Source organism: Galeopterus variegatus, unplaced genomic scaffold, assembly GCF_000696425.1.
Source record: "Galeopterus variegatus unplaced genomic scaffold, G_variegatus-3.0.2 Scaffold863, whole genome shotgun sequence".
In the NCBI taxonomy this organism is placed as follows: Eukaryota; Metazoa; Chordata; class Mammalia; order Dermoptera; family Cynocephalidae; genus Galeopterus; species Galeopterus variegatus.
This window is the reverse complement of record NW_007726974.1, coordinates 34,494-46,918: the sequence shown is the minus strand read 5'-3', so window position 1 is coordinate 46,918 and position 12,425 is coordinate 34,494. Positions and strand designations below refer to the sequence as shown.

Genomic DNA, 12,425 nt, shown 5'->3' with positions numbered 1-12,425 from the left:
AGTGACTTCCAGGCCACTGTAGAGGGGTGGCCTGCCCTGGCTTAAGGAGGTGTTTGATGGGACCACAGGTAGAGGGTGGGGGACTGAGAGGCAGAGGGGAGAGCAGCTCCCATCCGTGTGACAGCAGGTGGTGTCAATTTCAACATGCCCACATCAATGCCATGAGGCAATCATCACTGTCCTCATTTGAACCCAGGGCAGTCTGTCCAGAGGCCAGTGCCTGGGGCATCTAGCAAGGAATGGACCCTGCCAGTCATGCTGAGGCTAGATAGGAAGTGATGGGATTTCTGGGCGGGCGTAGGTGTGGGCGGGGTTGTCAGATGGGCAAAAGGCAGGAGACTTGGAGGGAGCCACAGAGCAGGGCCTCGACCCAGGAGCAGTGAGCTGAACCCCAACCCCAACTTTGTGGGCAGCATGAGTGGACAAGTGGGTGACCTGAGCCCATTGCAGAAGAAGTTGCTGGCCCAGGTAAGTGGGAGAGCCCTACACCAGCCTCAGTTTCCCCTTCTACTCCAGGAGGGGCATGATCTGAGGCCCTTGAGGTCCCTCAGAGCTCTGCAGCTTTGGGTCTCTTCCCAACCCTGAGGGTCTTGCTGGCCAGAGGTTACACCAGCACTAGCCCAAGAGAAATATAACATGAACCACAAACGCAAGCCATGTATGTCATTTTAAATTTTCTAGTAGCCACATTGGAAAACTAAAAGAAAAATTAATTTTAATAATGTTTTATTTAACATTATTAGTAGCCAAATTATTATCGCTTCAACATGTACTCGATATATAGAAATTATGGCTGAGGTTTTTTTTTTATGCTGAGTCTTTAGAATACTGTATCTTACACTCACGGCAGATCTTGATTTGGACTGTCCAGGTTTTAAGCATTATGTGGCTACCACACTGAATAGCACAGGTGAGACCATATACATGACAGGTCACATCCTCAGCTGCAAGCTGGAGGTGGCAGGAGTGGAGGGGGGGACAGGGGACGTGCTCTCATCTAGCCTGGGAGGAGTCCCCAGAGGTCATTAGGATTTCTTCCTTGTGCTTGCACACAGCAAGCGTGAGCTCCAGGGAGACTCACACACTTCTGTGAGCACAAAGGAAATGACTGGATCACAGAGGCCCTGCCTCCTGCCCTCCAAGGGTTCAGCAATGGGAAAAGGCCATTCTGCCCAGGACAGGGTTAAGTCCTCTCCCAAGACGAGGCCCATTTCCAGCCTCAGTTTCCTCACTTAGGGAATGGATACAGTAGTAGTATCACGTCAGGATTAATTCAACGCTTAGCCCAGAGCCAAACACACCCTCATGGTCCTGAAGACAAAGGTAGTTGGCTCATTTGGGGTTGGGGGCCCAGAGAAGGTCCTCTGAGACCCCATTTGGAGGCCCAGGAGAACAAGACCCAGAGAGAAGGAAGTGACTCAGGCAAGGCCACACTGGGACTGCTGACTCTTTGTCCAGTGCTCTTTCCTCAACTACATTCATTGTGTTGGAGGCTGGCTTTAGCCCACAGTCAGCGACATCCATGCAGAAGCAACATCTCAACCCTCAGACCCTTCAGGGTGGGCTTGGGGCCGCTGAACTGCCTCAACCATCTCCTGGGGCCTGTCTGTGGAGGAGCCTCTCTCCCACCAGGCTGAGCCACCCCTCCTTTGGGGCAGGATGATGGGCTCTAAACTAAATTTGTGATTTGCATGCTGGCTCTCCCACTGGCTGTGTGACACAGGGCAAATTGCTCAACATCTCTGAGCCTCAGACTCCCTGCAGCTTACCCTTCCTCCTGACCTGGCCTGGAGATCAGGGCCTTGAAGAGGGCCCTTCCCTGCCCCCACAGCCCTGAGGGAAGAGTCAGCCTCATAAATCCTCTCCACCTGTAATCCACATTGAATCCTCTCTGAAGCTTCATGCAGCTGGTTCATTATTATCCCATTTCCCAGAGGGAGAAAAAGAATTGCCACAACTCGACCCAGGCCCTGTATCTGCCAGCCTTGGTGGTCCCTCTCCACTCGGACATCCCCTTCCCCCGGGTTAGCTGGCCAGGTACCCGATGGCGTCAGGGGCACTACGGAGCCCCTCTGACCTGGGTCTCTCCCCTCTCTGTCAGTTCCGGGAGAACATCCAGGATGTGCTGTCTGCCCTGCCCAATCCTGATGACTTCTTCCTCCTGCGCTGGCTCCGAGGTGATGACAGAGGGTGGGGTGGGATGAGGGTCAAGGGCACAAAAGAGGAGTGTATTAGATATCAGTTGCTATGTAACAAACTACTCCAAAACATAGCCATTTAAAACAACCATAAACAGTTATTATCTCCCATGGTTTCTGTGGCCATTATGGAGAAATTACGGAGAGGCTTAGCTGGGTGGTTCTGGCTCAGGGTCTCTCATGAGGTTGTAGTCAAGCTGTCAGCCAGGGCTGCAGTCATCCGAAGGTTTGACTGGGGCTGGAGGATCTGCTTCCAAGATGTCTTAGATTTCTGGCAAGTCCGTGCTGGAAGGAGGCCACAGTTCTTCCTCATAGGGGCTCTTCTACAAGACTGCTTGAGTGTCCCTACAACATGGTGGCTGGCTTCCCCAGAGTGAGTGAACCAAGACAGCAAGGAGGAAGTGGTGATGTCCTCATGACCAAGCCTCGTGAGTCACATTCCATCATTTCTGCAGTATCAGGAGGCCACAGTTCTTCCTCATAGGGGCCCTTCTACAAGACTGCTTGAGTGTCCCTACAACATGGTGGCTGGCTTCCCCAGAGTGAGTGAACCAAGACAGCAAGTAGGAAGTGGTGATGTCCTCATGACCAAGCCTCGTGAGTCACATTCCATCATTTCTGCAGTATCCTGTAGGTTACACAGCTCAGCTCTGCACAGTGTGGGAGAGAACTAAACAGGGGTGTGAATACCAGGAGGTGAGGCTCACCGACAGCTGTCTTGGAGATGGCTACCACAAAGAGTAGGAATAATTACTACCACCTTTTGAGCACTTATTTTGTAGCAGGCAATGAGTAAAGAAATTTTTATTTATTATTTCCTTTCCTCTTCTTCTCCTTCTTTCACAACAACCCAATGAGGTAGGTACTTTTATTAGCCCAATTTTTGCATTGGAGGGAATTGTGGCTCAGAGTTAAGCCACTTGGCCAAAGTCACTGAGCTAGCAAGTGGCAAAGCCAGGTCAGTCTGACTTTAGAGGCCAATTGCGTAACATCTTCCCAGAGAAAAAGTTTGGGGACCAGGGTAGGAGGAGGTATGCTCTTGAGTTAAAGGTTGGAATCCCAGGAATCCAAATGCACAGACAGGTGACTCGTTCTCAGTGGCCTTAAGAATGTGGCCATAATTACCATGCTCAGACTCCTTCTGACAGTATAAGGCTGGAATTGATTTTGGCTGCTGTGAGGAAACCACCATGAAACCAGGTTGATCATCACACTTACCCCAACTATTGCAGAGGAACCAGGAACTCACATCCCTGCATGTATAGAGAGAGTCCAGAATACTTAATTTGTGATGAACAGCCTCTGTAAAACCTGTGAGGGCAACTTGCCTCTGAGCCCAGTGTATCATTTATGAAAGTTATGGTACATTTGCCAGCAGGATTTTCCAGCTCAAGGTCTTTGCTCAGGCAGTTTGCTCCACCTAGAATGCCCTTCAAATTGCCACCAAATCAGAAAAGAATCCCAACTGGAGTTCCAAAGATCTGATTCTAGTCACACTCATGATGCATAGGACCTGAGGCAGGACACTTCCTTCTGTTGGGCCTCAGTTTCCTCATCTGTTTATAAGGAACTAGACTCTCTCCCTTGCTCACCTTTTGAGGTTGTCCCGATGCCTAAGTAAAATCCATGGGGGGACCAGCCCTGAGGCCATGGGGACCATGTGAAGCCACTTGGTTCTCGCCAGCCAAGGGTGCTTAGTGGAAACACTGCTGAAGCAGTTTGGAAGTGGAGTGAGCCCAGAGGGACAACACTGACTCCTAAGAGCCAGGGAACAGCTGGGACAGCTGGCGCTGGCCTTGGAGCAGAGGACTGCACTACCAGCCTGCAGGGACTGCCAGGACCTGCGTGTTTTTCTGATTATAAAATCAGGGCATGTTAATCACAGAAAATCTAGAATTTGTAGAAAAAGAAAAAAGAGTGTTATACAAGTCACCCATAAACCCACCATGATCATGAGGTAATTTAAATATCATTTGTTAACACAATTGAGCTTATGTGCTCTATGCTGTTTTGTTCACTGATTATTTGGGGAACATTTCCCCAAATAATTAAAATTTTTCTTCTCTAATTTAGTTGGTTTCTCTCTCTCTCTCTCTCTCTCTCTCTCTCTCTCTCTCTCTCTCTCTCTCATTTAGTTGTAAGGCTGGGAATGTTCTGGGGGTGACTATGTTGTTGATTTAAATACCCCCCTATTTTCTCAGCTGGACAAAGTTGGTCCCATCTGCTTCATGAACAAGATGAATTATAGATCTAAAGACTGAAGAGTGGCTGGCAGTGAAGAGTTCTATTATTACATTATTTTTTAAAGAATTTTAATCACGTGAGGAACATCTGAACATATTCTCATTGTAAAAAATCCAAACCTTACAGATAACACTGAAACCTCCAGAGTCCCCAAAAGTAACATTTGTCACCAGTTTGTGCGTACTTTGCAGACTTTTTTTTCTCCAATATTTGTATTATGGTAAAATGCACACAACATAAAATTTACCAACTTAACCATTTTTAAGTGTAAAATTCAGCAGTATGAAATACACCCATAGTGTTGTGCAGATATGACCGCATCCATCTCCATAACTCTGGGGCCCATTAAACACTAACTACCCCTTGCCCCCTCCCCCAGCCCCTGGTCACCACTTTCTGTCTCTATGATTCTGACTGCTCCAAGTAGCTCATTTAAGTGGAATCATACAATATTTGTCTTTTTGTGACTGGCTTATTTCACTTAGCCTAATATCCTCAAAGTTCATCCATGTTGTAGCATGTGACAGGGTTACCTTTCTTTCTAAGGCTGAATAGTATTTCACTGTATGTATACATCACATTTTGCTTATCCACTCATCCATTGATGAACAGCTGGGTTGCTTTCACATTTTAGCTATTGTGAATGATGCTGCTATGAACATGGGTGTACAAACATTTCTACCAGACTCACCTTGCACTTTTTTCAATGCATTTCCACAGACACACAGAGAAATATTTATAAAATATAAACAATACAATAAAATAGAAGTACCCATAAAACACTATGTAATATGTTGGAAGTATTATTCTGTAACTCACTCTTTTCACCGGACAATGTGTATAGCTTGGAGATCTGTGCATATGAGCATGTTTTAATCCATTTCATCCTTTCTAATGGTTGCACAGAATTTCATAGTATGGAGGGGCCATCATGTATTTAACCAGCCCCCTAGGGATGGACATTTAGGTTGTTTTCAGTTTTTTGTTATTACAACCTTGTAAACTCAGTGTGGACAAATTTGTACACTCCCCTTTGCATAAGTGTGGGTCTTAAGGGCACCCTTAATTGAGAGGTAAGGAAACTGCACCCCGAGAGAGAAGGGACTGGCCTAAAGTCACACAGCAAGTTGGTGACAGTGTTGGGATATGATCTTTTGGTTTATCTTCATTATGTATTTTGAGTCATTCACAAGCTAAACCAGTGGTTCTCAAAGTACAGTCCAGGAACTCCTAAGGTCCTTTTACGGTACCCTTGAGGTCTAAACTATTTTCATCTTAACACTCCATCGTTACTTGCCTTTTTCACTCTCATCCTCTCAAGTGTATATGGCAGAGTTTTCCAGAGGCCATGTGATGTGTGGCAACATCATTGCTCTGAATCTAAGGGAACAGTATTCTTGTGCTTTAAAAATTCTCAATTTTTGGGCCGGCCCGTGGCTCACTCGGGAGAGTGTGGTGCTGATAACACTGAGGCCCCGGGTTCGGATCCCATATAGGGATGGCCGGTTAGCTCACTGGGTGAGCGTGGTGCTGACAACACCAAGTGAAGAGTTAAGATCCCCTTACAGGTCATCTTTTAAAAAAAAATAAAAAATAAAAATTCTCAATTTTAATTTCTAATATGGACAGATATAACCCAAATAAACAAAAGCTTATTAGCATCTTTGATGGTTTTTAAGAATGTAAAGGGCTCCTAAGGCCCAAAATTTTGTGACCAGGTGATTTAAACGTTTCTCAGCCTTGTGATTCTATCAGATTCTGAGGGTCTGCTCTCTTAATGACTTTTCTGGAACAGGAGGAAAAGGCTCCTAAGGCCCTGGCAGTGGCAGTAGATGTGGCAGGGACTCAATGAAGTGTTTCTCTGGACACCTTCTCTTCTTACCTTTCTGCTGGGTAGTGGATTCTCTCTCCACTTCTCACCACCACGAAGGCCACCAAGAGACGCCCACCACCCTCAGCCCAGCCTATGCCCAAGTCTTGCTAGGACACAGGGTACCTCAGCTCTTATCTGAGCCACACCGTGGCTCCCCGTGTGGAAAAGAGGACCCTCTGAGTAAGAGGAGGCAAAGATGGCCTGGAGAGTGGGTCAGCTCTCTCCAGACACCCAGAGCAGACCTCTAGAATTCCACAACCACAGCCCTGTCCCCTTATTGCAGCTCGGAGCTTTGACCTGCAGAGATCAGAGGACATGCTTCGGAAGGTAAGGGCAACACCTCCCCCAATCTAGCTCAGCCCTGTTTCCTAACCCAAGTCTGAGGCATAATTCATCCATATATCCATCCATCCATCCATCCATTCATTCATTCATTCATTCAGTCATTCATTCAGAGAACACCCATTTATTCAGCCCCGACAGCAAGCCTGGCCCTGTGCCAGGCACTGGGGAGAGTGCAGTAGTGGGGAGAGAGAAAAAGGAAACCAGATAAACAAATAAAGACAGTGTGAAAAGTACAATGAAGTTAGTAAAAGTGGGGAGGAAGGAAGGGACCTTCCTTTCAGCTGGGACATGAAAGTCCGAAAGGAAGCAGGTGTGTGAAAGCAGAGGCAGAGGGCACAGCCCATGCAAAGGCCCTGCTGTGGGAATGAGCTAGGTATATTCCAGCTGCACAGGGAGGTCATGCTGTAGAGAGAAAGGGGAGAGATGAGGCTGCTGGGTGGCCTGGGCCCATCAGCCAGGCCCTGCAGGCTTTGGAAGGGAGTCTAGGGTTTGGTCTAAGGGCGACTGGAAGCCAGAGATTAATGAGCCTCACTCCTGCTTTGCAGACTTATGGGGCCACATGGGAATGGAGCATGGGGAGTAGACAGAAGGAGGCAGGGAGAGGCTGCCATAGAGTGCAGGCCTCACCTGTTTCTTTCCAGGGCTCCCCTTCCCCATGTCCCCTCTGTCCCCAACCTCACTTCTATGTCAGTGGAGCCCGGGGATGCTCTGGCAGGCCCTCAGTGGATGCAGGCAGGGGAACCTGGCTCGGTGTCCCCAGGTCTCCACAGAGGCCTCTGGGGCAGACAGCACCTTCAGCTCCTGCAGTGTCTCTGTAGCACATGGAGTTCCGGAAGCAGCAGAACCTGGACAACATTCTGGCCTGGCAGCCCCCGGAGGTGAGCGTCCCTCCAGCTTGCCCCGCTCCACAGCGCCTGGTCCCAGGACACTGAGCCCCCCTCGTGTGCGTGCAGGTTGTCAGGCTGTACAACGCCAGCGGCATCTGCGGCCACGGCAGCGGTGGCTGCCCTGTCTGGTACCACATCGTAGGAAGCCTGGACCCCAAGGGCCTCTTCCTCTCGGCCTCCAAACAGGAGCTCTTCAAGGACAAGCTCCGGAGCTGTGAGCTGCTCCTGCGGGACTGTGAGCAGCAGAGTCGGAAGGTGGCCAGGGCCCCTCCCAGCCCACCTTGTTGCGGCCCCAGCACCCTCCAGGGCTGCCCTGCAGCACCCATGCATTCCCCGCTCCCTGAGCCCACACCCGGAAACTGTTTCCTGAGCTCCGTGGCTCCTCCTAGTACCGAGGAGTGAATGAGAGGCCAGGGAGTGACCCAAGGCCACACAGAACATATTAAAGCCGGGTCTCATTCCTCCCCTGATGGGTCCCAAAGCCCTGCTTACCAATCTGGGCAACACTACCCTCCAAGGCCTCATTGGATGAGAGCGGCAGATAGCTTAGCTTCACTGGTCCGAGGAGGAAACTGAGGCATGGACAGATGAGGGAGGGGGGCCTTGGGCCATTCCAGTCCTGGCCCTTGGGTGATCCCTTCCCTCCACCTGGCACAAAACCTCTATGCCAGGCAGAGCTGAGACAAGCTGGGCTTAAGCCGAGCCTCATCTTGGGTGGGGTGTGGGGGGCACTGACCCTCACAGGGTCCTGCCACCTGTCATTCCCTTACAGCTGGGGCAGAAGGTGGAGAAAATCATAGCCGTGTTTGATTTTGAGGGGATGGGCCTGAGGCATCTGTGGAAGCCAGGAATGGAGTTTGTACAGGAGGTGAGGTAACCCTGCCAGGGGTGCTGGGTGGTCCGTATGTCCTGGCCTCTGCCCCCTGCCCCTCACTTGCTGATGTGGGGCAGGGCTGGGGGGTGAGCACCCATCCACAGGTGCTGTTCGCAGCAGCTTACTTCTTGTTCGCAGGGATATTTTCAAACCCACAGCTCTCAGGGCTGTGCTAAATCAGACATGGCACCTCAGTGTTGCCATTTCATGCCCATCGGGTCACACCAGGCCTCATCCCCATGCCTGCCAGGGTCCCTACAGATGCCCCTCCCCTTCTCATACTCCCATCCTGCTTGTCCCCGACCCGCCCACTGGTCCTCCCCTCCACCTACCTCTCCCAGTACCTGCCTGTCCTCCTGCTTTGAGCCCTTGCCCTTCTGTCTGCTGTTTCTTTCGGGAGGGGCTGAGAGTAAGTCCCTTTGGGGGCTCTGAGCAGTGGAGGGAGGCTGCCAGGACCTGGACCCCAGGGCAGCCAGCCTACCTTTTCCTTTTTTTTTTTTTTGGTTGGGGGGGGGGGGGGGCGGCCCGGACCCGGGCCCCCGGGGGGCCCGCCTTCCTTTTTCTTTTTTTTTTTTTTGGTTGGGGGGGGGGGGGGGCGGCCCGGACCCGGGCCCCCGGGGGGCCCGCCTTCCTTTTTCTTTTTTTTTTTTTTTTTTTTTTTTTTTTTTGGTTGGGGGTGTGGTGTGGCTGGCTGGGGCCGGACCCAAACCCTTGACCTTGGTGTTACCAGGTTGTGCTCTAACCAGCTGAGCTAACCTGCCAGCCCTACCTTTTCCTTTCTGCTCCCCCCAGGATAGAAAAGAACCTAAAAATAAAAAGTTTTCTAAGAGGCTAAATCAATATTCTTACTATAACTTTTAAAGAAAAGGCCGCAAAAACATTACTCTAAGTTAAAGAAGCCATACACAAAATGCCACATATTGTATGATTCCCTTTATATGAAATGTCCAAGATAAGCAAATCCATAGAGACAGAAAGTCAATTAGTGACTGCCCAGGGCTGAGGGGAAGGGAAACGGACTGCTCGTGGATACAGGGCTTTCTTTTGGGTGATGAAAATGTTCTGGAACTAGATAGTGGGGATGACTGTACAACCTTGCGAATGTGCTAAAAACCGCTGAATTGTGCTCTTTGAAAGGGTAAGATTTATGATATGTAAATTATTCCTCAATTTTTCAAAAAGCCATGCTTGTAACTTTGAATATTGTGCTAAAAGGGGCTGGCCAGTTAGCTCACTTGGGAGAGCATGGCACTGGTAACACCAAGGTCATGGGTTTGGATCCCCGTACAGGCCAGCCACAAAAAAAAAAAAAAGAAAGTCTGCCTCATTCCTGAAGCTGGATTACTGTTCTAGCCAGGTGAGAGGGAACCTTTCAGAGTCCTAAATGGAATTTTTCTTGTCAGCAGTGGGTAGGGGGATGACAAGACTCTGCACTAGCTGCTTCAATGAGGGTCTGTGACTGGGACCCAACAAACAGGAAAATGGTAGCCTCTGCTTTGTCCCTGGAGGGGGTCTTGGTGTGTGAGTGTCAGGCAGCTTTGCATGGCTGACAGGAGAGGCCAGGGTTGTGCCCTTGGGGCCTTGAGGGTGGGTGGGAGAAGACACAAGGGGACATTATTAGATGCCTATGGCGTGTGCATTGACCTAGTTTGGTGCCACAGTTTTTCTCAGCACTTGAAGCAAATTACCCCGAGATTTTGAAGCATTTCATTGCTGTGAGAGGTGAGTGAACCAGCCCAGCGTACGCATGAATGGGGGGCAGGGGATGTGGAGCTGACAGGGTGGGCTCCCGAGAGACCCCAGACCCTGCTCCCCCAGCCAGCTGCCCAAGGGAGCGGCTCTGTGCCTGTTTCAGCCCCCAAGTTATTCCCCGTGGCCTTCAACCTGGTCAAGTCGTACATGAGCGAGGATACACGCAGGAAGGTGGTGATTCTGGGAGGTGAGTGAGCCTCCTTGGACCTCTTCCCCAGCGCAGAGGGCTGCCCCTCTGCAGACCTGAGGGTACCTGCAGCTGAGGGCATCAGCTCTGGGACCCAGCTAGTGTCAAGGGTTCACAGCTTTGTGACAACTGCTGAGGCCTTTGTGCCCACTCTCCAGAAGGCAGAGGGGCCAGGAGGGGTCTGAGAGACCCCCAGAGGCAGCATGGGTGGGGCCCCAATATGGGGTCGGCTAGTGTCAAGGGTTCACAGCTTTGTGACAACTGCTGAGGCCTTTGTGCCCACTCTCCAGAGGGCAGAGGGGCCAGGAGGGATCTGAGAGACCCCCAGAGGCAGCATGGGTGGGGCCCCAATATGGGGTCAGGAGATCTGGATTTGAGGGTCGGCTTTGCCAGTGATTAGCTGCAAGTGGGGTGAGTCACCAGCTCTGTGTGGGTCCTGGTTTCCTTATCTGTAAAATCGGGAGAATAAGATCCAGGTTTTCTAAATTATACAAAGTAATACAGGTTAGAAATTGGAAAATACAAAAATATATAAGGAAGTGGGGAGAATCCTGTCATCCAGAGAACTACTGTTAATACTTACTGTCTTTTTTCAGAGAAAACCATTAAAAATAAATAAAAATTGGTTTATACCACACATGTACCCTTTGTAACCACTATGGGATAAACATTTTTTCATTTTGGTAAAGTTGCCAGTTTAGGAGGTTTGTATTATTTTTACCATTAGGAGCAAGTCAGTAGTAAAGATCCTTCTAGATAAATCTTTGTACATATCCACAATTGTTTCCCTAGGATAGAATCGTAGAAATGCAGGCTTTTCTCCCAAAGAAGAATGCGCGCGTGTTAGGCTTTCTGATACACAGATCACAGAACTGAGCTCCACCGGCTGGGGACGAACGTGCCATTTCGCCACACTCTTGCTGCCACTGCCCATTCGTACTTTAAAACTCCTGCCATTTTATAATGGAAAATTACACTTATGATTGTTTTACATTGGGCTTTTTTTTTTATCTCTTGTGAGGATGTACTTTTCCTTTATGCTAGATGGCTATTTAAAATTTTTGTTTATTGCCTCCTTGTGTCTCATATCCATTTTCTAGAAAAGTATTTTTGTTATTGATTTATAAGTGCTCTTTCCTGTCTTAAGCATATCTACCTTTCTTGTCATATTTGTGGCAAAATTTTCTCCAGTTCATAGTTTGTGTATTATCTGATTTTTTTCCTTAGTGTTATATTTTTATGTAAAATTTGGAGCAGGCTTTTCCTTTGATTTTTCCCATCACTTTTGTGCTTCGGCAGTCCATTCCTATCCCAGGGTATACTGGGCATTCACGTCTGCTTTTTTCCTTCAATGACCTTGTTCCTTTGTCTGTTGAACACCCCTGGCCATCTCAGAGAAGCTTGAGAGGAAGCGAGGGTGCTGGAGCTCTGGCAGCCAAGGGCAGGGGCTGATTGGAAGGCTGAGTTCAGTCTCCCAGGAAAAGCAAAACCCAGGTCAGGGTCTGCTTTTCCTCAACCCCAGGCTCCAGGAGTTGCTGGTCCAAGTCCCTAGGAAGATGGCCAATGGGCCAACACCTGGACAGATGGGGGGCAGGCCTGGGGACAGGAACTGGTCAGCACAGGAACACAGGCCGAGCCCCAGGACTCAACTTCCTTCCCCAGGGGCAGGATTGCTTCAGCGATTGGGGCACCAGAAACATACCAGGGAGAGGAGCAGCTGGACACAGGACAGCACTGGGCTCAGCCCCCTCTGCCCTCTGTTGAGTCTCCTGAGCCCCCACGGTGTCCCCCTCTTGCTCCCACACAGACAACTGGAAGCAGGAGCTGACAAAGTTCATCAGCCCCGACCAGCTGCCTGTGGAGTTTGGGGGGACCATGACTGACCCTGATGGCAACCCCAAGTGCCTGACCAAGGTACAGGTGCCCGGAGCATGGAGAGGGAGGGGACACGGCCGTGGCTGAGTGCCCGCTTACAGTCCTCACCCACAGATCAGCTACGGGGGCGAGGTGCCCAAGAGCTACTACCTGTGCAACCAGGTGAGGGTGCAGTACGAGCACACAGTGC

The 12,425-nt window shown here is 49.9% G+C and overlaps 1 protein-coding gene across 1 annotated transcript in view; it reads left to right on the top strand.

Moving 5' to 3' along the window:
• Positions 1-414: 414 nt before the first annotated feature.
• Positions 415-12,425, top strand: part of LOC103590698 (putative SEC14-like protein 6) — a 13,343-nt gene continuing 1,332 nt past the window's right edge. Inside the window, exons 1-10 of the mRNA XM_008572992.1 lie at positions 415-468; positions 2,102-2,177; positions 6,599-6,642; positions 7,479-7,538; positions 7,614-7,802; positions 8,320-8,415; positions 10,083-10,143; positions 10,277-10,360; positions 12,168-12,274; positions 12,350-12,423. Coding sequence (XP_008571214.1) covers positions 415-468; positions 2,102-2,177; positions 6,599-6,642; positions 7,479-7,538; positions 7,614-7,802; positions 8,320-8,415; positions 10,083-10,143; positions 10,277-10,360; positions 12,168-12,274; positions 12,350-12,423 — 845 coding nt within the window. The remainder of the gene's footprint in view (positions 469-2,101; positions 2,178-6,598; positions 6,643-7,478; positions 7,539-7,613; positions 7,803-8,319; positions 8,416-10,082; positions 10,144-10,276; positions 10,361-12,167; positions 12,275-12,349; positions 12,424-12,425) is intronic.